The sequence below is a fragment of the Embiotoca jacksoni genome, unplaced genomic scaffold (genome assembly GCF_022577435.1).
Source record: "Embiotoca jacksoni isolate LCO1_2020_lvr unplaced genomic scaffold, fEmbJac1.0.p SCAF_6, whole genome shotgun sequence".
NCBI classification, from domain to species: Eukaryota; Metazoa; Chordata; class Actinopteri; family Embiotocidae; genus Embiotoca; species Embiotoca jacksoni.
Window position 1 is genome coordinate 10,115,311 of NW_027185414.1, and position 23,536 is coordinate 10,138,846.

A 23,536-nucleotide genomic window follows, 5' to 3' on the forward strand; every position below is an offset into this window, starting at 1 on the left:
AACAGAGGTAGAGACATACAGACAGATGGAAGTTGAGATAGAGAGACAGAAGGGGGGGAAATCTGAGGTCTGATGAACTCTGAGTGACAGCAGTATGACAGGACAGGGCTGAAGACAGGCACCACTTTCTTTATCATTTTCTTAAACAACATCTAACAGCAGCCTTATAGTAAACGGAGGAAACGTTTAGGATTCCATCAGAAATGCAGTTAGATGATAAGGAATAGCTATATGTGCACACACACACACACACACACACACACACACACACACACACACACACACACACACACACAGACACACACTTATTTACGTACCTGCATCTAATTTAGCACAGCACTCTTCTATTGTGATGCACTTTTTGACCACTAGTGGTCATATAAAGGAATATTTTGATAAGCAGATGGCAATACTATTTTTATTGTATGCACCAACAACAACAACATGCACAACACGAGCGTGATGTGATGACATAAAACATTATGTAAATATCGGCACACAAATTTCGATCATCTCAAAATGTAATTATCCCTTTATAATGTCCAATGATTGCATACCTGATTTGTTGTTGCAAATTAGGTTAAATGACGGATACTTTTTGGACTTGTATGACGCACCCAAGGGATCACAATGCAAATTGTTTTTGTTCCCTTGCAATACGTTTGCTGTCTCTTGCGCCGAGTAATTATTTTGCATTTGCATTGATGTGTTGGTCCAGTTCAGTAATAATACACTATCATTTCATGAAAATGCTTTGGATCTACTTCAGAAAAAAGACATAATGTGATATTTTAAGTGATTCATTTTTTTTTTTTTTGCTCATTATTGCTTTCCAAAGGCCCAACTTTGACACGATATAACTATGTCTTCTACATGTCTGTACAGGTTGAGGCTGTGGCTGTGGATATAGTTACTGCTTGGACTATAGCTGCATTTGTCATCGAATCTATGACCTTCTATGGTCATGGATATTGTACTTGTGCTGTACTGTGGCTATTCTTTACTGCTAATAACATTAGCCAAAAACGCATCATTAAGACATGAAGGATTAGACTCAGAAGTGCTTCAAGTATGACAGATGTTCTAGCAATACACTAAAAAGGTTCAGGAACGCAGAAGCTTCAAGACAAGCATTATTATGTCAATCCACCGACACACAACCACAAAATGATTATTTACCACACATGCAGATCTCCAACCTTGCTACAAATACTGTATTTTACAAACACTGCCTGATACAAAGTTTGTAAAATGTAACGAGCAAATCTGATCTTAGTCCGCCAGTCTCTGTTGTCAGCTGGAGGAGACCCCATTCACCCGCCCACTCACTCCCCATACTTATTTATCTCCACTTCCTGAGGCCGTGTTAGTTCATTCCCCTGTCGCTGCTCTCTCCGTCTTCCCTTGCTCCTCTCTCTCTTGTTTCACTCCTCGTTTCCGGGCAATTGGGTCTGGGTGCTGGTGGTGGGGAGTAAGGGGCTTGGGTGGAGCTGCTGGGAACTTTGTGTGTGTGTGTGTGTATGTGTGTGTGTGTGTGTGTGTGTGTGTGTGTGTGTGTGTGTGTGTGTGTGTGTGTGTGGTGTGTGTGTGTGTGTGTGTGTGTGTGTGTGTGTGTGTGTGTGTGTGTGTGTGTGTGTGGTGTGTGTGTGTGTGTGCTGGGAAGTGAGCTAATAAAGGACGGTGATCCATGAAAGGCCTTGAGCAAAGACACAGTCAATTACCTAATGCCTGGACCAGACTGCAGGGCCCACGCACACACGTTCTCTCACTGACACACACACACACACACACACACACACACACACACACACACACACACACACACACACACACACACACACACACACACACACGCACCTCATTTACGTATACATGGAGAGGGGCCAGTGGAGGGCATAGCTGGAAATTGTGTGTGTATGTGTGTGGGTGGGTGTACATATGCGTGTGATGGAGAGCGGCGATTTATTAAATTGCTGTCACTTTTGACAAATTTGTGCAACACAAGTTGAAAAGGTTTAGACTGCACTGCTTCTTTGTTTTTCATCTTTTCTTTTCTTTCAGGGGAGAATTATACTGTAGCTTTCAAATCGAACCCAGACAACGCTGTAAACTCAGGACTGCTATCAGTCTATACAGGCTGAAAGCTGGTGTCTGAGCTGAGTTTAATGTCTGACGCTGACTGACTTTGTTATGATGAAGTGAAATGACTCTAAATCTACGGCACACACTAAAGCCAAGTTTCTTCCCTTTCAACCAAGCACTTTGCTCTTTTCAGTTTTATGTTGGTAAGTGAGAATACCTTGAAATAAATAGATTATATACAGGTTTTTACATCTTCATTATCCAATGTAACACACCAGGCTTGTGTGGTTTATACCGTGAAGGATTCTGTGTGTGACGGCAGGGCAGAAAAGAAAGCATTCATCAGCTCTGTATGTCTGCAAAGTGTTTGATATCTTAATGCAGAGTAGTTATAGAAGATAACATATGCTTAAATGTTGTTTTTACTTGCATGTTTATGTCTTATTTCAATCTTTCATTTATGCTTTTGCATGGATGTCCAGAAAAATAGGTTTACTACTATGACTACTTTATTAATAATAATATTATTATTATTATTATTATTATTATTATTATTATTATTATTATCATTAATAATAATAAACACAACACAACAATTATTATTGGTATTATTATTATCATTAATAATAATAATAATACCAATAATAATTGTTGTGTTTGTCGATTTCATCCTACCTCCTCTCAAAGTCAGTGTTTGATCTATTATCTGAAGGCTGGTTAAGTGAATGAATTGCTGCTGTGGCTCAGATGGTGGAGCACACTTCCTGTTCCCCTGGTTATCATACAGCAACAACAGCAAAAAAAAAAAATGTTACACAGGTTGCAATAACAATATAACATATGAAACCGTAATTGTATGGGCATGTATCTGTAACAGTAAGAAGAGGAAAAATGGAAAAATGAAAGATCTTTGTATGTTGTCTATTTAGTCATTTAACTGCAGTGGGACAAAAGCCTGAAGAAAGACAGAGTGACAAGAAACTGTGTGGTCTTTAATAATGTAGTCAGGGAAATTATTGTGTGAGACAGATCAAATACAGGGTTAATAGCAGTACTTCACACTCACACGCATACGGCTGAGTAGATTAGCCTGAGTGGTAATGAGTTTACAGTCAAGTGTTTTAGCAAAGATACTCTCTCACACACACACATGCACTTTTCTTAATTAAAACGCATACAGGGTTTGAACTAAAGCAGGAAGAGACTTGAACACTGTTTACAACAAATCCAGTTTGAATCCATCTTTAAGAAATCCCCTGGCGTACACCTATGAGTTTTAAGAAGTCATAATAAGGATATGTACATTTAGTTAATGTTGCTTGAATTTGCTCTTGACTGTCTTGATTTCAAACAATATACATGTGTCCAGTTTCGTATGTCTTGTCAGGACACATGCTAGGGTGTATGAAAAAAAGAAAAATCATATGAGAGGAAAAATATTTAAAGAAACACATTTATGTTTATGTATCTGTGATTGTATATGAGAAGCCAAATTTTTAGCCAAATTTTTAGCCAAATTTTATGTGTGTTTTTTTGTGTGTCACAGTGGGGAGTCTCACTGTTGCTGTAGCTGATTTGTAGCCTCCTCCAGGTGTGTGTACGAAGTCTGCAGACACAACATCAAGTCAGGGCAATGCACGCGCTGCTCCCACACTTCTCCTGGCTCTCTGAGCAGACCCTGCAAGAACCACCAACACACAGGGACATTTATTACAGAATAAAATGAAAAGAAATAAACAAATTGTTGAAGCATTAAGTAAAATACATAATGCTTCAAACATAAAGACATTCAACACAAGACTATGCGAAAATGAAGTAAAATGTAACCCGCTACAACAGTATGTTAACTGTTTTTAAAGACATTGACGTTCTATAGAATAAAGGCATACATTACATCAGACAGGCAGTATCTCTAAGTGGTTAAATTCACTGTTTTTTAAATCTTTTCTCGTAATTTGTTTATTGAATATATGCAAACATGAAGGAACACTGTAATTATCTTTAATTCTTTCTTCCAGTGCTTAAAACGCAAATAGTTCAATTATATTGCTGCTTTTTGCTCTGACCTAATTCATCTAAGTGCAGTCCAACTTAACACAGATTTTTTTAGGACCAAATCTCACAAACAAGTCAGTTAAACTTGAAACAGCTGTCTGTCATTTCAGTCTTTGTACATCTTCTTGACATTGTTGCTCCTTCCCTTGAGTGATTGGTTTCTTATGTCAACTGATATATCAGATTTGCAAAGACAAGAAAAGTCATTTTTAGTAACAAGATTTTATGCCTCTCGCTGTCTAACCTCACTTCGCCCTTACACCCCTTAAGACTTCATGACGCTTGTCACACTATCACTATTTACAGTACAACTAAGGACACTGAATACATGTGAAACATATTCAATAGAATAGTTACGGTCTTAACAAGTCAATTCAAAAGTAACCTCACTGAAAATAACTCATAATTTGTTTTAATTGTTTTTTAAATAAATGAAAGTAAGTTGAGGCCATTTTTTGTTTTTTTTGTTTTTTTTTTGCCATTTTTGAAAGGCAGACAATCCTACATGCAAAGATATTCTTCAGTTACAACTACTAAACATATATTTAAACCTATATGTGAAGTGAAAAAGGATCCCCCAGCAGATCCTCAAAAAAATGCATTCTTGTGAACAACTTGTGAACGTGCATATGCTCATTTCTGAGAATTATGTGTAAACTTTGCGCACTGCAGATTATCTTAAATGTTTTTTCTTTGTTTAAGGTGACCTTCAGTTGTTGTTTGGTGTTAAAAAAGGAGGGAGCATGAGGGGGAGCGATAGAGGGAGGGACAGGGACCCTGTCCTTGCTCCTATCGCCACGGGATCAGTGGCCTGGCCTGACCACTTCCACAGCCAGCACCTCAACCTTATCCATCACCACCAGATAGTTATCACACCAGGGATGGAGGGGGTGTGGGGTGTAGGGGTGAGTGCAAAAGAAAGAAAGGGGGACTTCCTGCACTAATGACACACCCAAGCACACACAAAAAGAGAGACGTACAGGGAGGACAGAGAAAGACAGACATGTATAAACAGAGACTTTCCTGACACCATCAATAGACTCACCCCCACTACAGCCAGCTGGAGATGTGTGTGTGTCAAGTGTATGTATGTGTGTCAAGTACAGCTAATAAAATAAGGCACATCCACGCCTCATTTCTGCTCACTTATGTTTTACATTACTAGAAACTAATAATAGGGAAAGCACTTTGCTATAAAGAGCTACAGAGCGTAAATAACACAAATAGTGAAATGGCTCCTCATCAAATCATCAACACACACATGCACACATACGAACATAGAAACATGCACAACCTATAAATTCACTAATGCGCCAATGATCATGATATAATGTGCTAAAACAAACTCTCATTCGAAAACAACCGCTCAGTTAGCTGCACTTCGGCTGTTGCACTGCTTAAGGCATCATTCAAAAATACTTTCAATATTAACATGGACTAATATTCAGAATTCACTAATATTAACCAGTTTTAAAGAGAACTCATGGGATGTCCATATTTGAATGATCTAAGACCACAGTCTAACGTGCATGGCCCAAATGCATGTAGGTATGTCCAAATTCACTTTTGCTAGTTTAAGGGCAGATAATCTGAGCTCAGATTTAGGCACATGGTGAAAGGGGTTCTGTCACAAGATAAAAAATAAACCAATCAGAGTAATTTCCTTTAAAAGCCAGGTGCACTTGAACCTTGGCAGATTGCTATTACAACAGTGGATTTGCCAAGTTGTAGAAAAGAACAGCTCTGTGCAGCAGAAACAGACCTGCTCATGTGCAAATTGATGTAAACAGTCTTCTATTTTTTTTCCTAAATTTTTTGCATGTTTGTGCACTGCCCATTTTGTGTAACAAGCAGAGTGTATGCATGTTGTGTACACGTCTATGTATAGTAGTAACTTAATAATGCAGCCTTAAATTGACAGCAAAATACTACACAGTTAACTTAAGACAAGGTTTTTTTTGGTTAATCACACAATCACTTCCAGCTGCCCCCAGATAGCAATGAACTCACATTTCGCTTGATCACATCAAGCTTATGGATGCTTGTTATTTAACCAATGTGAGTGTTGGATGAGAAAATGACAACTGTTTGGGTCTGAAAGTAGCTAAAACACTTGCGTTACGCTTGGCGCTGCTTTGTGCTGGGTGTACGTTAGGGCTTTATAACCTCAAATGCTATCAAACGTTGGTTAATGCAGCTTCATGTTTTTAAAGATACAAAAGGCTCTTAAGCAAATTCAAATGAGATATTATGTTCCAATGATCCAAAAATATAGGAAAAATACGATAAACTTTCTGAAACAGAAATTCAAGTAAAATATGTCAATTCCTCATTTTAGGGATAGTACAATTAAATCCATATGTGCCTGTCATGGCACAGATCATGCTGGTGTAGAACATTAATTGGAGCTGTGCTTGGGACCTACTTTTGATATGCACTTAAACTGTCATACACAAACATCTGATCGTAACACTCTGCCACACAGTCACACATAGCTCTCACTGAAATACGGTACAGGCATTAAACGACTCTGCGGAGTGGCCCCCAAGAGAGCTGTCTGCCCTGCTTTAATGATATCATTCTTCTTTAAAAAGAGTTTTAAAGGATCTCTGCTTTCATCAAGAACCATCCCCCATGGGGCAAGAAGGAGATGTTGGGGGGCTCTCGTAATTAGTATGACACTTTGTTAAACTAATACTCTGTTTCACCTCCTGCGCATGCTCTAATCCCCTGTTTGCCTCAGAGTCAGCATCTCTTGTATATATGCTCTTGCATACTGTTGTGCTGTGTTTCTCTGTCTCCAACTGTTTATACCTGTCATAGTCCTAGTTTTGACCATCATCACCTGCTGTTTTTTGCTGGCAATGGGAGGCAGTTTGGGCTTAGAGTAGCAGGTTCTGCTGGTTTTGATCCATGGGGATCCAAAAGTCCCTGGGAAACTGGGGTCTGTTGGGCCAGGGATGCCCATGAGACAAGCTCTACCCCTGGAGGCCAGCCTGGGGGGGACCTGGTACTTGACCTGCCTGAGCAGTAGCTCCATCTCATGGGGGGCCGGCCTGAATGGAGAGTTGAAGACCCCTGGGCACTAAGGAAAGAAAGGGCAAGAGAGGGAGAGGTTAACCCTGTATTATATATATATAACAATATATAAAGTGAAACAGACAATTGTTGCTAGCAATCTGCAAGATTAAAAGCATACATGTATTTTGGACAGGCATTTGTGGGCGTACCTCTTGCTCAATGCTCATTATTGTTGTTTTTTTACATAACAGTGTACTGAAACTGAAAATATAATGAAAAACAGTGTTGAGTGGATGACATGATGACAAAGGTCCCCAGCCATATTCATACCAAGGATATTGCAGTTACTGTATGTTTCATGGATTTTGAGGCACAAGCCTGTCCATAAATTACTAAAAAGTAATTTTGTTTATCAGGGGGACCATCAAATTGTAGAACCTCCTGGGACAGCTTGAAATGAAACTAACAACTGTTAGTCATTTAAAGTATTACCGGCGATATTCTGAGGTAATTTAAAACATCAGTTGTGTTAACATTTTTACACAGTTTTCCCACCAAAGTTTAGTCTATCATTGTCCTTCATATTATCCCATTAAAGCTGGGGTAGGCAGTACTTTCTCTTTTTGGCATCACTGGATAAAAAAATCCACAATAACCTTTCAGCAAATTGTAATTCAAGTGGCCTGAGCGAAGCATAGACTGTATATAAAAGTGGAGGTAGCTTCTGGGTCTGTAAGATAAAGCTGATGTGGAAGTGTCTTAAACTGCAAAGCCACAGAGGACTGCTAGGGTTTGACTCCAAGAAGGCTCTGGCTCCATAGACTCATATTCAACTTCTTTCATGAAATACAAAGTCAATGTAGTTTTTTTCCATGAGTCATTTTGGTGTCATTTGGATTCACTCCTTCTTATTAGTTTTCTGGCAGTCCACCTGAAAATAATTGTGTCATTATTTAGAAATTATGCCTCAAAAGCAGTGTTTTTGGGGCATGTCTTTTTGATTGATAAGCCTTCGGTGCAATCAGGTTTTCGCTTTTGATGGGAGGGGCAAAGTTTCCTCGGGTTCCCAATCAGATCAAGTCATCCCCCCAGCTTGTCCAAACATGGTCATTTCTGGCTCCAAACCACTATAAACTAGCATGATAGCAACGGCCAAAATCCGAACTCGGAACTTAATAGCAGTTCACAAACCAATGGTTGACGTCACTGTTGGTTGCTGTTTGGTGCGAACTCTGGATTTCTGGACCTCCTCTCGACTCTACCCTATGAGAGTTTAGGCCAATCACAGGTAATTTCAGAGAGAGGACATTCCTATTGGCTGCAAGTGCCCATCCCCAGATATTAGGCCTGATTCAGTGACAAACCATTTTTGAGAAAAAGACAATATTTCATGAACTGGCAACAATTAAGAGACATTGACCCCTCTGATTCAACTTCTTTTCTTCCAGTGTGCACGGAGGGCAACCACTACAAGTTCGGTCAGCAGAGCAGGACGCCGGGAGTGCACACCAGGGAAAGTCTGCGGGTGCAGACAAGAGACCCAGTCAACAGCAAAAGTTTGGTGGGTTTTTTTCCTTTTCCAAAAAACTGCATATGCCAACTTTAAGTCAGACCTTGAAATGATAATAAAACTCACTATTCAGGATCCCCTCTGACAACAGGTGTTATTTTCATTGACATGAATGGATGGATGGATGGATGGATGGATGGATGGATGGATGGATGGATGGATGGATGGATGGATTGATTGATTGATTGATTGATGGATGGATGAATAAATGGATGAATAGATGGATGGATGGATGGATGGATGTAAACAAATGTACACACATAAAATAAAAAACTTTGCCTCACTGGTCCTTAAGTGGGGTAGAGATTTGCCACAGCTTCAGTAATAATTATTCAAATCACAGTGATCCTTTTGCCTGTGTGTTAATTACCAGACCAAAGCTTTGAGTTGGAGGACTCTGTATCTACTCTATATGCTAATAACAGGCTTGCTATTTAGGCCACTCTAAAAGAGTGGGACAACAGAGAGAGGAGAGAGAAAGGACATAAGTGGGAAATTGCTTCAACTATATCAACCGAAACCTCACTCTTTCTAAAATAACAAATTACAAACTAGTTAATTAGTAAATGTTTCATTATTAGACCATGAGTACTTTTTATCTAAATGTCAAGTGTTGTACAATGACAACAGAGAAATGAATTCAACTCTACTGACCCTGATTTCTTGTAGGCACAACTGGATAACAGCAATGTTTTTACTGATGGGTCCCCATCTCAACAAAGAATTAATGAATTATTTTTGTTGTTCTCAAGAACTGCCTGACACTCTAACTATGAGGAACACTTTGCATTAGGGATGAGTGTACACAGCTATTTTAAACAGGGAGAGACAGGAGGATGGCAACGTAGACACCACACAAATACATACCCAAACGTAAATCTTACCACTCGAAAAGACATACAAGCACACCCACGCACGCACGCACGCACGCACGCACGCACGCACACACACACACACACACACACACACACACACACACACACACACACACACACACACAAGTACCAACCTAGCTACGGGAAGAGCAATGATGTTGACCCCAGGAACATAGCATCTCTGTCTCTGTCAGAGGGACTTGGGGCCTTTTGGTAAGCTGTGTATGTGTGTGTGTGTGTGTGTGTGTGTGTGTGTGTGTGTGTGTGTGTGTGTGGGCTGGGGTCCGAGAAGTGAGGAAGGATGAACTGTGTGGGAGAGCCATCTATTCACTGCTGACAAGGTCAGAGCTACGAAGGGAAAGAGTCCCCTGCCATATGCAGAGAAAGAGAGAGAGAGAGAGAGAGAGAGAGAGAGAGAGAGAGAGAGAGAGATGGACAGAGGACAGGAAGAGCACATAAACTTTCCTTCTTGCATATTCATAAAATATTTTATGTATTTAGTCGAGAAAGACAGCTAAAATGATGCACTAATAGGGATACAGCCCTACAATACAAAGTACTCTGAGGGCCATGCCTGATGCAATCTTCACTGTACTGTAGTTTTCAACACCTCCATGATGAAATGTTTAAAAGTTGTGTATGTGATTATGTGTCTGAAGTGAACATGGGATACCTGCTGGAAGTGGGTAGTAAGCCAGATGATGACGATGCTGGTCGCACAGGCATGAAGGAGAGAGAGAGGAAGAACCAGATACAGAGAGAAAGGGATAGAGAGAGCGAGAGGAGTGGTGGTGCTGAATCAACAGTGACCAGTGTGCTTTGTCTTCATTATGATCCCAGTGGGGAGTCACTGGGATGCGTAGATGCCACACGCACACATACGCACACCTGTGCCAGGGGAAGCACTAAAATACTCCACTCAGCACATCAGAAGAGCCATGAGGACACATACTTACTCATGTGCGCGCGCGTGCGCGCACACACACACACACACACACACACACACACACACACACACACACACACACACACACACACACAACTAAACTCCACACAGCCCACTTGTGTTGACAAAAGGAAAGAACGAGGACTTTTTTCTCTCTGTAGACAGTTTCTGGAGGAACTCCCACTCAGTAATGTTTATCTCATTGCTCGTGTGAGTCCCTACATATTTACCCGTGCATGTGCATGCGTCTTTTCTCTAGAGCATACTGTACATTTCAGATTGACACAATGACACCTGATAATAATAATTTTGCAGTCTGTGCAGATGGGTTTGGTTAAAACAACATTGTCTGACGTGGCTTATCATCCATGCTTGCAACCTTTGTTAATGTCATTATTGCACTTTGGAATTATGAAGGGAACATGGGATTCTAGTGACAGCACTCTAATATCTACTGTATATTAATTTGAGAACTTCAGACCTAACCATTTTCATATAGCTCAGGTTATCAAGGAATCAAAATTTTAAATTGATCTCCAGTCAAATATTGGCCTCATCTGTTATTTCATTTAATATATGTGCATTAGGGAGTGTGTTTGTGTTTCTGTAGACAAACCTGCTTCGTACTGAGGAGGTGATGTAACCGGTGAGCTTGGTAGACTTTGGCTGTCTGCTCTCTTACCATCTCCAGACAGTCTCTCTCTCTCTTCTTTAGTTCCTCGAGCTCGTCCAGCTCTCTCCTACAGGGCACACAAAACATACACAAACATTTCTGCAATTCAAATTCTCACTTCCACTTAATTAATTTACACGATGTGTACCTGACAGGGATCAAAGTTTAATATTAATACATGTATAATAACAATACACTTATGCTCACACACCAAGGTACAGTAAGTCTGCTGAATGGTAATGATTGACCGGATACAACCCATACATTTTATTAAATATAATTCTACATCCTTTGCTTTAAATAGACTGTTTTGATAATACTCTTTTTCAGACCAAATTGATGTGTTATGTGACACATAATCTGGAGATTCAGCTGACCTCATATTTTAACACTATTTATATATGTATATATATATATATATATATATATATATATATATATATATATACATATATAAAAGACTTGAGCACAATGTCAACCTCCTGCAAGTACATCTGTGCATGTATTTGTGTGTATTTCTAACACAGTCGTCTGTTGTAAAGCTCACAATTCCCTTAAGTGTCCTTCAGATGAATAAAAAAACTGCCTAATCACACTGGGACAGCCGGGGAGAGACGGAGGAGTTGTTCGAGAAAAACAAGAGAATGAGTCTGAAAGGAAGGAAAATAGCAAAGTGAGAGCATGAGAGGCTCTAAGTGGGAGGATGATGGATATATTTCATCACCGCAGCCAGGACAGGTCTGTCTGTGACATCTGTTAAGCGAAGCTGGCTAAATGGGATGCATTAAAACCCCATACACAGCAATTTCATTCCGCAATCACACAGCCTTATTGTTGCAAGGGGGTGATAACTTAAAAGGGGAATTGGAAACAATTACTAAAACACACATGGCATGATAATGTGAAAACACGCACACAAAGCTACGAGGAAAACCAATCTAATTCCACAAGCGCAATACCAATAAGAGTTTAGCCATAGCTCATCAACAATCCTGCGTCTTTTTTTTCTTTCCTTATCCCTCCTTTTTTTCTTTAATTCTTCTCTACTGTTTCTTACCCTACCCAACTTCTGTTTTCAATTACAAGCCTCCACAGACGAATCAAGATATTCAAAGTGTGTCTGTAATGTGAGGTTAACACATTCGGCGGCTACTGACATTTAAAAAGAAATCCCAATGCGTTCCCATTGCCTTTGCATTTTCATTCCCTCCTCAGCACCAGATTAAATTACAAAATAAATGAAATATGCAGAGCACTGTGCAGGCGTGCATGTGGTAAATAGAAGAGAAAGTCTAAATGTGTTTACGTAATATTAAGCACAGTAATTTAATAGTGTGTAGATGTGTGTGTAAATAATAAGGTTGCTTGGCCTCTATTTGTCCACCTGGCTAACAGGGATATTACTTATTAATGTATAGTATAAAGTTTAGGTTTATTGTGGGACAGTCTGGTTCACAAACCAATTGGTTCTGGTGTGCATATCTGTGCATCTGTGTTAGCGCATGCATTAATAGCACTTTCAAAAATGACTGCCAATGTTTTTGGGGGTCAGGACCCGTTTTCATATGTCTGTATGTGTTTGAGCTGAGAGAGAGTGTAAGTGAGACTGTATTGGTGTGTGTATGTGTATCAGAAATATGTATGCGTGTATCAGTGTTCATACTACATGTTCATACACTTTGCTTGCATACGTGTCCATATGTGTGTATGTGCGTATGTGTGTGTGTGTGTATGTGTGTGTATGTGTGTAGGTCAGGCTGAATGGGTGACCTTTGCTTCCCAGCCCCCAGCCCCAGTGTTATTAATTGCTGTGTAGTGGACAAAAGCCAAACAGATTTGTAACGGCTGAAGGCACCTCGATCTGTGTCGACCCAACCAGCCGCCACAACATACAACCCTCATTAGCCCTGTTCGGCAAGCGGCACATGCCCTCTGTGCGTGTGCGCGTGTCTGCATCTGTGTGTGTTTGACTGAGTGAAAGTGAAAAGAAAGAAACATTTGCTTTAATTCCAACTTGTAACTTCTCTCAGTTATGTTTGTTATATTAATAAAAAATGATGCCTTAGAAGGAATCTTCTGAGTTGATCAACCATGACAAAAATGCAACAACACAAATGTGGAATATCTGTTTAGAGTACAAACAGTGAGCCACATTTAAGGCGATTACTTTTTCATTCACAATTTTACACACCCAGAATACAGACATTTTATTGATTGCCTTTATTGGGTAAAATCCAGATAAATTCATTATCATATCTTTAATGGGTGAAAAGATGGGGAAGCAGAATGTCTATGTTTACAGTTATTGAAAACATAACTTTAAAAATGCACATTTTTGCTACCAAGCGCACTCATTGAACTCATTGTACCAATGGTATTTTTTCCACACACAGAAAACAAATCTGAAACAAAATATGTTAATATAATAGGGCATTACTGCCCGTACTAACAGCATACATGATGCTTTAAATGGTGGGTACACATTTAGTGGTTGTGATTTCAATAGCAATGTTGTAGTGAAGAGGATCCTGTGGCATTAGAGGTTTTATTTTGTGTAGCCATCAGATGTGTTATAAATCAGTTCAGTTCAGTATATGTAAATATCAGACAGATTGAGCTTTAAAGTTTTTTTGAATATAGAAATTCTATATCATTACAACAGTAACCGCAACAGTAATTTGATGTAATTCTGTTGTAAAATTACATTATTATTCTACTCTACTACTACAACTGTTTGCAACAGCATCTCCGTAGATTACATTAGGCATTGATATGTTACTTAAAGTTTCAATATAAAATTGTAAATGGATGTATCCAGTAGATTATGGTTCACTAATGTTTACACATTAAAGTATTATTTTATTATAGCATGCACACTATAATTACTGGACACTTACAATGTGCTTAGCATGCCATATGATATGGTTCAGGCCCTCTGACAGCAGACTACTTTTGATGGCTGCTGAACTGTTGGACAAAGCTAATCAAGTATACTTGGACTACTTTCAAATGATTGAAACCCTTACTGACATTTTCACCCTGGACTTTTAACTTATTTAAATGGATAATATAGTACAGCTACATTTCTTACTTCTTCCTCAATAATTCACTCCCTGGTTCACAACAGGGCACCAAGGACTGATGGGATATCAGAGAGTGAGGCATTGTGGGACAGCAGGCCACACCTGCGGTCGTCCAGGCCAGCACCGGAGCAGCTAATTGGCCAGGTTCTAAATATTTAATGGAGGCTTGACCTGATTGGCTGTTTAATTGCTCCAATTGAATGATTCAATAGCTGGCAACGAGGGGTTAGTCAGCCAGTCAATTTAGACACTGACTAGCTCAATGTATTGAGCCTTCAACACCCTCATAACACTTCCTTTTCATTTAAGTGACTGACTGATTGATTAATTCACTAAAGTAGTAAACACCACGAAAAGGTATGGAAGCAACTGAGGAATCCAGTGTAGAGAATACTGCCAATCAATATACCTATGGTAAAAAAAATAAAATAAGAAAAACTGACAATTTCATACATCTTACATACTTTTCACTCTAAAAAGTAATTTTCTAAAGAGACAGGGAGAGCAGTGCACCCAAATTATACTACAACAGACACACACACGCACTCTGAACATCCAAATCCAATCAGACTGACGGAGTGAACTTGTCTGCACCCAAACTGGATCAGAAGGAAAGAGCAGGAAAAGAAAGACTGACGCATAGAAGCGGAGAGTGATCGCAGGGCAGGCCCGCACTCGCTCCACTGTAGCAGCTCTCCTTTCATGAATGTCCTTGAGAGGGACACAAGAGAGGGAGGAATGAAGACGGCTGGAGCAAAGAGAGACAGGGAAAAAAGTGGAGAGAGGAGGAGAGACAGTATAGCACCAGAAGAAAAGAAAAGAAAAAAACACACTGGTGCTGCTCAGCCTAGTGACAGTCCATAAATTCTCCCTGAGTCTCCTTTTTTGTACTCTTTAGGATAAGTTAAAAGACTTTGCCTCGTTGTTGCAACATCACAGGGAGAATTATTTATCTGATTATGGCAATAATAATTACCCAGCTGTTTATTGCAGATAGAGGAATAATTCATGCAGTCAACAGGCCGTGTTAGTGGCGGCAGCGATGACACCAGCACATTTAGTAAATATGCAAAGCGGGCTTGCCCCGCTTTCCTAATTGCCCCCATCGTCCCACTGCATGCCCTTATTAAAGCCCAGGAACTTTAAGTGTCTCCCTGACAAAGTGATAAATTGTTGGGGTATCATGGAAAACTATGGCAGAGTGGGGACTGCACTGGGGTCCTGACTTCATTAGGCTATGCAGAAGGAGAGGAAGGATGAATGAGGATGGACACTGAAGCACAGTGAACCTGTGGCAGAGAGAGAGGGAGAGAAAGATATAGCGCAAAATAGATTGAGAAAGAGAAGGAGAAAGAGAGCGGGAGGAGGCAGAGATTAAGGGAGGGAGGCAGAGAGAGGGCAGCGGATAGAAGAGGATGGTGTAGGTGGCATGGATTAGTTGGCTGCTGTACCTAATGAAATGACACAGATGCTTTTAAGCTGGGAAGATCTGTCATGAGAAAAAGAGATTGAAATAGAGACTCGGCGTGAGAAAGGACAGAGAGAGGTTTGGCAGTGTATGTATTCCTCCTGTATCATTACCATGCACAGCTGATCAGCCTTCACTAAACGGGGACCATTAGTCCAACTTTGAATAATTTATGCAGCGGTTCGGACAGACAGACAGACTTGGAGAGGGAGGGAGCGTTCTGGTGGATTAAAAAGCAGACCTTTGCGGGGTGACTGATCAGGCAGTGTGCGATCCGAGGGCTCAGCAGCAACACGGAAAGGATATTTTAAATAAATGCCGGCACGGCGTTAATTGATCGTGACCCCAGCAGCACTAAATAAACATGTGATTAACTGGCGAGAAAGTGACCTCAACACCCTAAACCACTGTGGAGGAGGGGCAGTGTATGTGTTTGTGTATTTGTGTGTGTATAAAGAGAGTAGGAATGTCATATGGTTGACAACAAAACAGCAAGACTAAACCTGCAAAATAAATCACATCTTGTGCCTTCAATTTATTTTATGGTTCTTTATTTCCAAATTTCTCTCATCATTTCAAATTTTATTTTGGTGTTTAATTTTCCATCAGAATGACAAAAAAAAAAAACATAAACTACAAAATACCGGCATACTGGTTTTCATATTACAAGATATCATAAGATGTGTAAACTTTGGTCTAATTATACATACTTTTTACTATAGATTTTCTAAATTCTGAAGTACTTTATAGTCAAATTTGATAAAAAAAAAAAATATTATAAGCACAATGATGCCAGCCACTGGTCATAAGTGTCAGAATACTTGAAGCAATTGTGTGTGTTTGTGTGTATCTGTTTTTGTGTACTATAAAAGAAAGAAGCTTCTTTGATGGACTTTAACAGTGTAGTACCTCCTACCTCTAAAAGGGGCAAGGAGTGTGGAGGAAAGGTGGAACGCTGGCGGGGAAGTGACGGGGGAAGTCAGTGATCCAAGGAGCACTTTAACAAATTTACATTTAATTTTAGCAGAAGCCTAAAGATATTTTCGGTTAAAATATATTAGCAACATTAAAAATGTGACTATTAGCTAAACATGATGGTTTTTTTTGTCAAAAATAAAAGATGGCATATCTCTAGCAGTAAGCCCTGGAGCGCAGAATGTTTTATTAATGCACGAGCTGCGGTTCAAATCAGAGGCTAATTTTTAATTTCTTCACATCGTTCACTTCTCTCTCTCTCTTAGCCTCGAGCACTTTAAAGGACTGCTCTCTCTCCCTCTTCTTTCTCCTCTATCTCTTTGTCTCTCAGTCTCTTTCATTCCCTCACTTTTCCTTTCCTCCTACCCCAGTCCCACCGTCATTTTAAAGTTGTGGGAACACAAGTACAGCTTTCAACCAACTGCCCTTACACTAATCAAAATTATTTCTGGTCAACACGTATATGAAGACTCCCTTCTCGGTCTTTTAGTAATCCCCCGGGCAAATATATGTCCTAACAAAATATATAGGGTGACAAATTCCTCTCACTGAGAAAGCTGTCACACTATGCCGTATGTCAGTTCTAATATATCCTGAAGAATACTGAAAACTGTATTTTAAGATGAAAAATATCCTAAAAACAATAGAGTTTGAAGTGAGTTACACAGGAAATTATAAATAGTATAAACTGGCCGCTCAAAAAAAAAAGGCAATAAAGGCAAATTGTCTGCTCTCTTAAGCCTCATATACAACACCATTTTTTTCTTACCTTACAAGCTCATTTTTCACAGCTAGTCCTTCCATATATCTTTTGCGTGCGTAGAAGTTATGAATATACTTCTTCACAAAGAATCCTCTCCATTGTCGTTGGATCTGAGGGATTAGAGGTTAGGTTATCAATATTGTGCTTGATTGTTGACAAAATGGAAGGGGTTTAAAATAGCAATTATTTTAATACCTAACACTAACTTGATGTGTCCTCTGCGAAGACAGTAAGGTCACTGCAGGAAAAGCAGTAACTAATTCAGTCCTGGGAGTGATACTGTTTTTTTAAATGTTTTGTTTGTGATGGTATTAACATAAAGGCAGGACACTTTTAAACCAAGTATAACCCTGTATGCATTTTTTTACCCTATGGTGACAGAGGGACACTCCAAGGTGGGACAGACAACTGTCACAGCTTCATATATTTAACTGTATCAGGCCACAATGATTGAGGAGGCTCCAGATTACCAAGCACACACACCCACACACACCCACACCAGTGGACCATTTTAAAGCAAGGGGGCGGATGTCCTTCAGACTAATTAGGAGATTAAAACAATGGCAGGTAAAAGAATAATCACACTATGAGGAGAAGAAGAAGAGGAGAAAAGAGGAGGAGTGGAGGATGGGGAAAACCAACAAAGAGCAAAATGAGAATTAGCATTGATCTGCCAGTCAATAGATAATTTTAAATAAAGTAATTGCCGCCTCTCGAGTTCTTGCTGACCTTTGTTGACTAGTGAAATCGATGCTGTTGAATCTAATACAAATCCGAGGTGCGGCATGTAAACACTGGTTTCTATTACGACCTTAATACATTATCCTCTGTTAGCTACCACATCGTGATAAAGACAACAGGAGGGGAGAGAAAAAAAGAATAGAGTCAAAATTGATTCAAAGGAAATATCACAAGGGGATTCTGAGATGATTGCTTCTCCCTTTGTGTCTCTCTTTCTGTCTATTTACACACTGAATACGTTGGTAAAAGAGTACAGATGTCCTTCACTCATCCATTTGTGGACGGTGAAGAAACATTATTGCTTTATTATATCCAGGAGGCGCATGTGTCAGAAGACATGAGATGGAGACAGAGATTGCAGTTCTGTACTTTGTGATAAAACTTTCAACAGGTGGCATCATAAAAAGGCCAGGTCCAGGTGCTAGATATATTTTCATAATATCAATTAATCATTTATCATTTTTAAATTTCTGAAGTTTTGGTAACATGTAATCGATCTGTTTGGAGAATTTCTATGTCTGCATTTGCCTCATGATGTCTCTTTGGGAGCTATGTTATCTCGTTGGGAGCTGTGGGCAGTGCACAGTGCAGCGCCCTGGGACCAACTCCACTTCTGGGGCCAAAGCCTTGGTCAAGGTTAGTGGGAGAAAAATTGGAGCACCTGCAAAAATCCCAGACAAACACAGAGAAAACACTCTGCACAGAAAAGCCTCCTCTGGACCTTGTGGGGTTATTAACCACTGAGCCAGCAGCCCTTTTCACATAATTTCCCATTAAAATGCCTATTGTTTCCCATAGGAAACTGTGGTTATTTTAAATGGGCCATAAAGGCCTCATTTCTTTAACTTCAGAAGCTTCTGCTTTGCTCTACGTGGTGACATCACCTCTAACCTTTCATCCTGTGACCTAAACAGCTGGGTCAAACACTTCCCCTATACCCATGTCTCTCCTATAATGTGACATTTATTGAAATGGCAGGGTGGTCGGCTTTATTTGTTTGGGTTTCTATTAAGTATAAAACTTGAACCGCTCAATTTCCAGGCTTTTCCACCAATATGAAAATCTTATAACCATCTCTGTCTGGCTGGACAGCGACACACCCGCTTCAATAAACACCAGTGGATTTTTTTGTTGGTCTATAAAACCCTTTAATGGTTTAGGCAGAATGAGGCTGTTAGCCTGAAGAGAGGGCTATATGGAATTGTAAAAACATAAGGTTTCTGTGAAATATTCTTGTGTAAAAGTGCCAAAGCATCAGTCACAGCCACAGTGTTATAATTTATGAGTTTAACAGTAGTAGCTGCTAAGGGGATAAAGAGAACATTTGATGGGCATGAGCACTGAGAAGAAATAAAAATAAAATAAATACTGCTAAAAATGAGATACAAGACATTGATATAAAGTATAGCCTTCTGATGGTAAGGGCCTTTTACCAGGCACTATGTATAAATAAAAGCAGGTTTAATGATACATATTTGAAGTGGAAAGTGTTTCTTAATTTTTGTTTACTTAATTCTGATAATAAATTATGTATAAAATGAAACTGTACAGAAATGTCAAAATGGTGCCACATTATCAAAAGTAAGAAAAAAAAGGGCTGCATATAAGATGAAAGAATTTTCTATGATGGACAGTGTTTGCAATGAAGTAGTATGATGAAGTGCTTTTGGGCTGCTATTCACGGGGCCTCCTATTCACAGTACACAGAGCAACAGCGTGTCCCCCAACCACGACACTCCATTTGCTAAAACAAGACACCGTGGTGATATTTACCCTGACCGCCATCTCATTGTAGAAATTCATCTTCATGATAAAATATGCCTCCTGTGAACACAAAGGAAAAGATGGCGTTACATCTTGTCTCCCGGCCCTCTGATCTGTCCACAGCAGGCGTCAAAGATAAAGAGCTCTTTATACATAATACATTGCACAGAGGCAGCGCAGAGAGGGCCACTGTAGAGGGGAGCGGGGGAGGGAGCGGGGCAGAAAGAGGAGAGAGGGGAAGCAAGAGAGACAGGAGGAATGAGAAAAAGTCAGAGGGATGGAGAGAGAAAGAGGAAGAGAGAGACAGCGAGAGAGAGAGAGAGAGAGAGAGAGCGGTTAGTGGGACTTTGTATCAAGGGGAGGACGGTACTCTCTTAATACACCAACGCAGACAAGGGCCAAGAAAATCTATGGTAGTCAAGCAGCGCGCTAATGGAGATGTATGACGGCCAAACGCTCTCCTCTGGATTTCATAATCAATGACAGCACTGCCACAGAAGAGACTAACAAAAGGCCAGAGAATATTCAGCAACACGCTCAACGAGCCGTCGCAACACCAAACGTGCCAGCCGACCACTGGGGGCACATTTCAGGAGCAAACTGGAGTGTCGGCCATAAAAGGGATTCATATCTCAACACGTCTTTTTTAATAACGACAGGGAAGAGAGGGAAGAGAGGAAGGGGAAGGAAGACAAAGACTTGAAAGGAGGTTGTAAATTCAGCTTGATGTTTTGGGAAGAGGCTTTGTGCACGTCACATTACACATGATAAGGTCCGCGGGAGAGAAAAAGACAGACAGAGAGAGATAGAGGAAGTGAAGAATGGAATCTCTCAGGGATAATTCAAAATACTACACCGTGGCAATTTTGAGTGATTCAAATTAGTGCTCGTCTGTTTTCAAATGAGACCAAACAGCCTCTTTTTTAGCCCATATGTGTGGTGTGACACATCCTTCATTGTTTATTTCAACCCCCCAACCCCCAGCCCCCCCCTTCCATTTCTTGAACGCCTCCCAAACGACGGCTGGCAGTTATGCTTTAGCAAACAGTCAATTTACAGGCATGATAAATAGCTTGTTGTGATACGTTTACAAAACTCAATCCAGGGGAAAATTATACGTGAGAGCGCTGGGTATTGGATCCGGTATCAACAATCTGTTCAATTAAGAAGCAGTTGGAGGCAATATGCTGAAAATGGGGCCTTGTTTTACCAAAGCACACACATAACACACCCACACAACTCTTTCCTTTTTTTCTATATGCATCCCAGGAATTGCAATATAGATGGAATTCCTTATCATATTGCATCATTTTTCCTAAGTGCTAATTTCCCAATGTGTAATGACTGAATTAAATTTCTTAAGGTCAGACGCAGGGACTTAGGAATATAGCAATTGAATTCTAATGCATGCTATCATAACATAATCAATATATCTATAGCCGTTCCAGGCACTGGCTTACCTTCACCATTTGTCTGACACGTGCCCTTGCTGTGAAGCCCCGCCATATCTTCTGTATAATGATTGCCTTCTTGTGCAGATGGCTGTAATAAAATCGTATTGGGGAGAGGATTGGATGGGTATTTTTTCGAAGTTGAAATGAAGGAATCCCTGAAAAAAGTTATTCAGATAAACACAGAGGGAAATTAAATGGTGGATTTCTCTCTTTGATCATTAGCTGGGTTGTTTATCCTCAGAAATCATCCAGTTCAGTACATAAAGGCTAAAACCTAAAAGGTTTCTGTAACTATGAGGGAACTGTAGATGAAACAAAATACCAAGCTAAGAGCAAAGATGTTTTGAGAACTGTATTCCTGCATGCAATGTAATTAATTAAACCACAAAATCCCATAAAATCACCAGTCGGAATAAACTGTGATCTCTTTTTGGGAGAAAACAAAAAAAGAGAAGAGTGACTTACTGCATACAAATGTTAGGCTGTAAAATGATTTAAATTAAAAGAAGGTCAGGGAAACATTATGCTTACAAATACAAGCTCTCACAAAGACACACACACACACACACACACACACACACACACACACACACACACACACACACAGAACATTTCTGCTCTTCCAAGCTTTTCCATCATGTCCGATGAGCCTTTCACCCCCTTTAGTCAGCCGCACACATTTGTATTCATCTTCAAACATACTCTAAATGCAAGTCCACTGCGATTCTCTGCCTCCAATGAGGCCATCAATTTCCAAAAGGCCATTTATATGCCCAGAAAATCAATGCTTATAGTGGGGATAGCACAACCCCGGAGTTGCACTTAGGCAGCTAAAATTGTTGCTAATTATCCACTTAACGCATTGATCAATTAACTAAAGTAATCTGAATTAACCTACTGTCTGGAAGTTTGTCTGCTGACCCTGCAGAATGGTGCTGGGGTCACAGTATAGGAACAAGCACAGGGATAGAGACATTCATTTCTCTGTGGAAGGAGCACAGAGTGCAAGCGACATTTATTCCTCGAGGCCATTTGCAAAGCTCTAGAAGTGGGATAATTATGGCAGTGAGCTAATATCAGGGTTTCCCTTGAAATTAACTCTTAAAGGCCTGTCTGAATGTTGTACAAGGACAACCAAACCTCGAAATGGTACATAACATATTTAGGCCTGTGTTGTAGGTTGTTTTTTTTTTTTGTTGGTCTATGGCATATGAAGGAGCACTAAAAAAAAAAGTCTCTTTTTTTTATGGTTTACAGGCTCAAAATGGATCAACACACTCATCACGCATAAACACAATATAAAAAAAACTTCCCCTTGGGGATTAATAAACTAACTATCTATCTATCTAATACCTGAGGTAAGCCCGCACCTTGCAGGCTCTGAACCAGCTCTGAATCTGGGTGGCAGCATGGTTCTCCTTCTGTCTGGTCTCCTCAGCTTGGCTGCAGGACATAAAAACAATGACAGTCATCTGCAGCTCCATTAGCTCATCTTGCTGTAGCGTACCAACGTTCATGAATACGCTCCGCAGATAGTATCACAGCCACACGTCGATGTGTTTGCATGTGCTGCTATATGCTTTGGAGGGGCTGGCTTGTCGTGCCGATTCATAAAACGTACATTCTTCTTATTATTTTTTAAGGCTAAAAGCTGAAGCACCGTCTTTTGGTAAACACAACTCAAATCTAACGCAACCGTTGTTTGTGGCATACAAACGCTGTTTGCTGGTGACGCCAAGAATACCGTCACACACAAAACAAAACAAACACAAGATGCTTTTACCACAAGCCTGACACGATAATTAACCAGTTTGCCGAACGGAAATATGATGTTGGCGTTAATTAACATTTCAGGTAACGTAAAATAATTGGTGACTGCCAAGACGCTCGACAACTGCCAAAACGATCCTGCTTACATGAATAAAACGTACTCGTATGTGTATGAACATTCATGTATATATACGTGTATATATATATATATATATAAACACACCTGTTTCTGTAGAAGTATTCCTTTTTAAACTCTTCAACTTCACTTTGTATTTTCAGCAGCTGCGCCATGTCTA

General features: G+C 40.0%; 1 protein-coding gene across 2 annotated transcripts; it reads right to left on the reverse strand.

The window, feature by feature from the left end:
- Window positions 1-3,062: 3,062 nt before the first annotated feature.
- Window positions 3,063-23,536, reverse strand: spata17 (spermatogenesis associated 17). Of its 2 annotated transcripts, none has more exons than XM_069174048.1 (8): window positions 23,464-23,536; window positions 22,824-22,913; window positions 21,477-21,558; window positions 20,026-20,076; window positions 17,518-17,621; window positions 11,166-11,289; window positions 7,161-7,222; window positions 3,063-3,760 (listed from the first exon to the last, which is right to left on the reverse strand). In XM_069174048.1, the coding sequence occupies exons 1-8, from the start codon at window positions 23,529-23,531 to the stop codon at window positions 3,703-3,705; spliced, it is 639 nt and encodes a 212-aa protein (XP_069030149.1). In that variant the 5' UTR covers window positions 23,532-23,536; the 3' UTR covers window positions 3,063-3,702. The 2 variants fall into 2 exon arrangements, with proteins under 2 accessions (XP_069030149.1, XP_069030148.1); XM_069174047.1 differs by having other exon boundaries at window positions 6,983-7,222.

What these genes read in the sequence shown, in the direction of transcription:
- spata17 (XM_069174047.1), bottom strand. Translation starts at nt 23,531, where the DNA reads ATGGCGCAGCTGCTGAAAATACAAAGTGAAGTTGAAGAGTTTAAAAAG. An exon ending in AAGGTGCGGGCTTACCTCAG is followed by an intron (nt 21,559 to 22,823) that starts GTATTAGATAGA and finishes ATTTTATTACAG; the next exon opens with CCATCTGCACAAGAAGGCAA. An exon ending in ACCTCCTCAGTACGAAGCAG is followed by an intron (nt 7,223 to 11,165) that starts GTTTGTCTACAG and finishes TTCTTTCCTTAG; the next exon opens with TGCCCAGGGGTCTTCAACTC.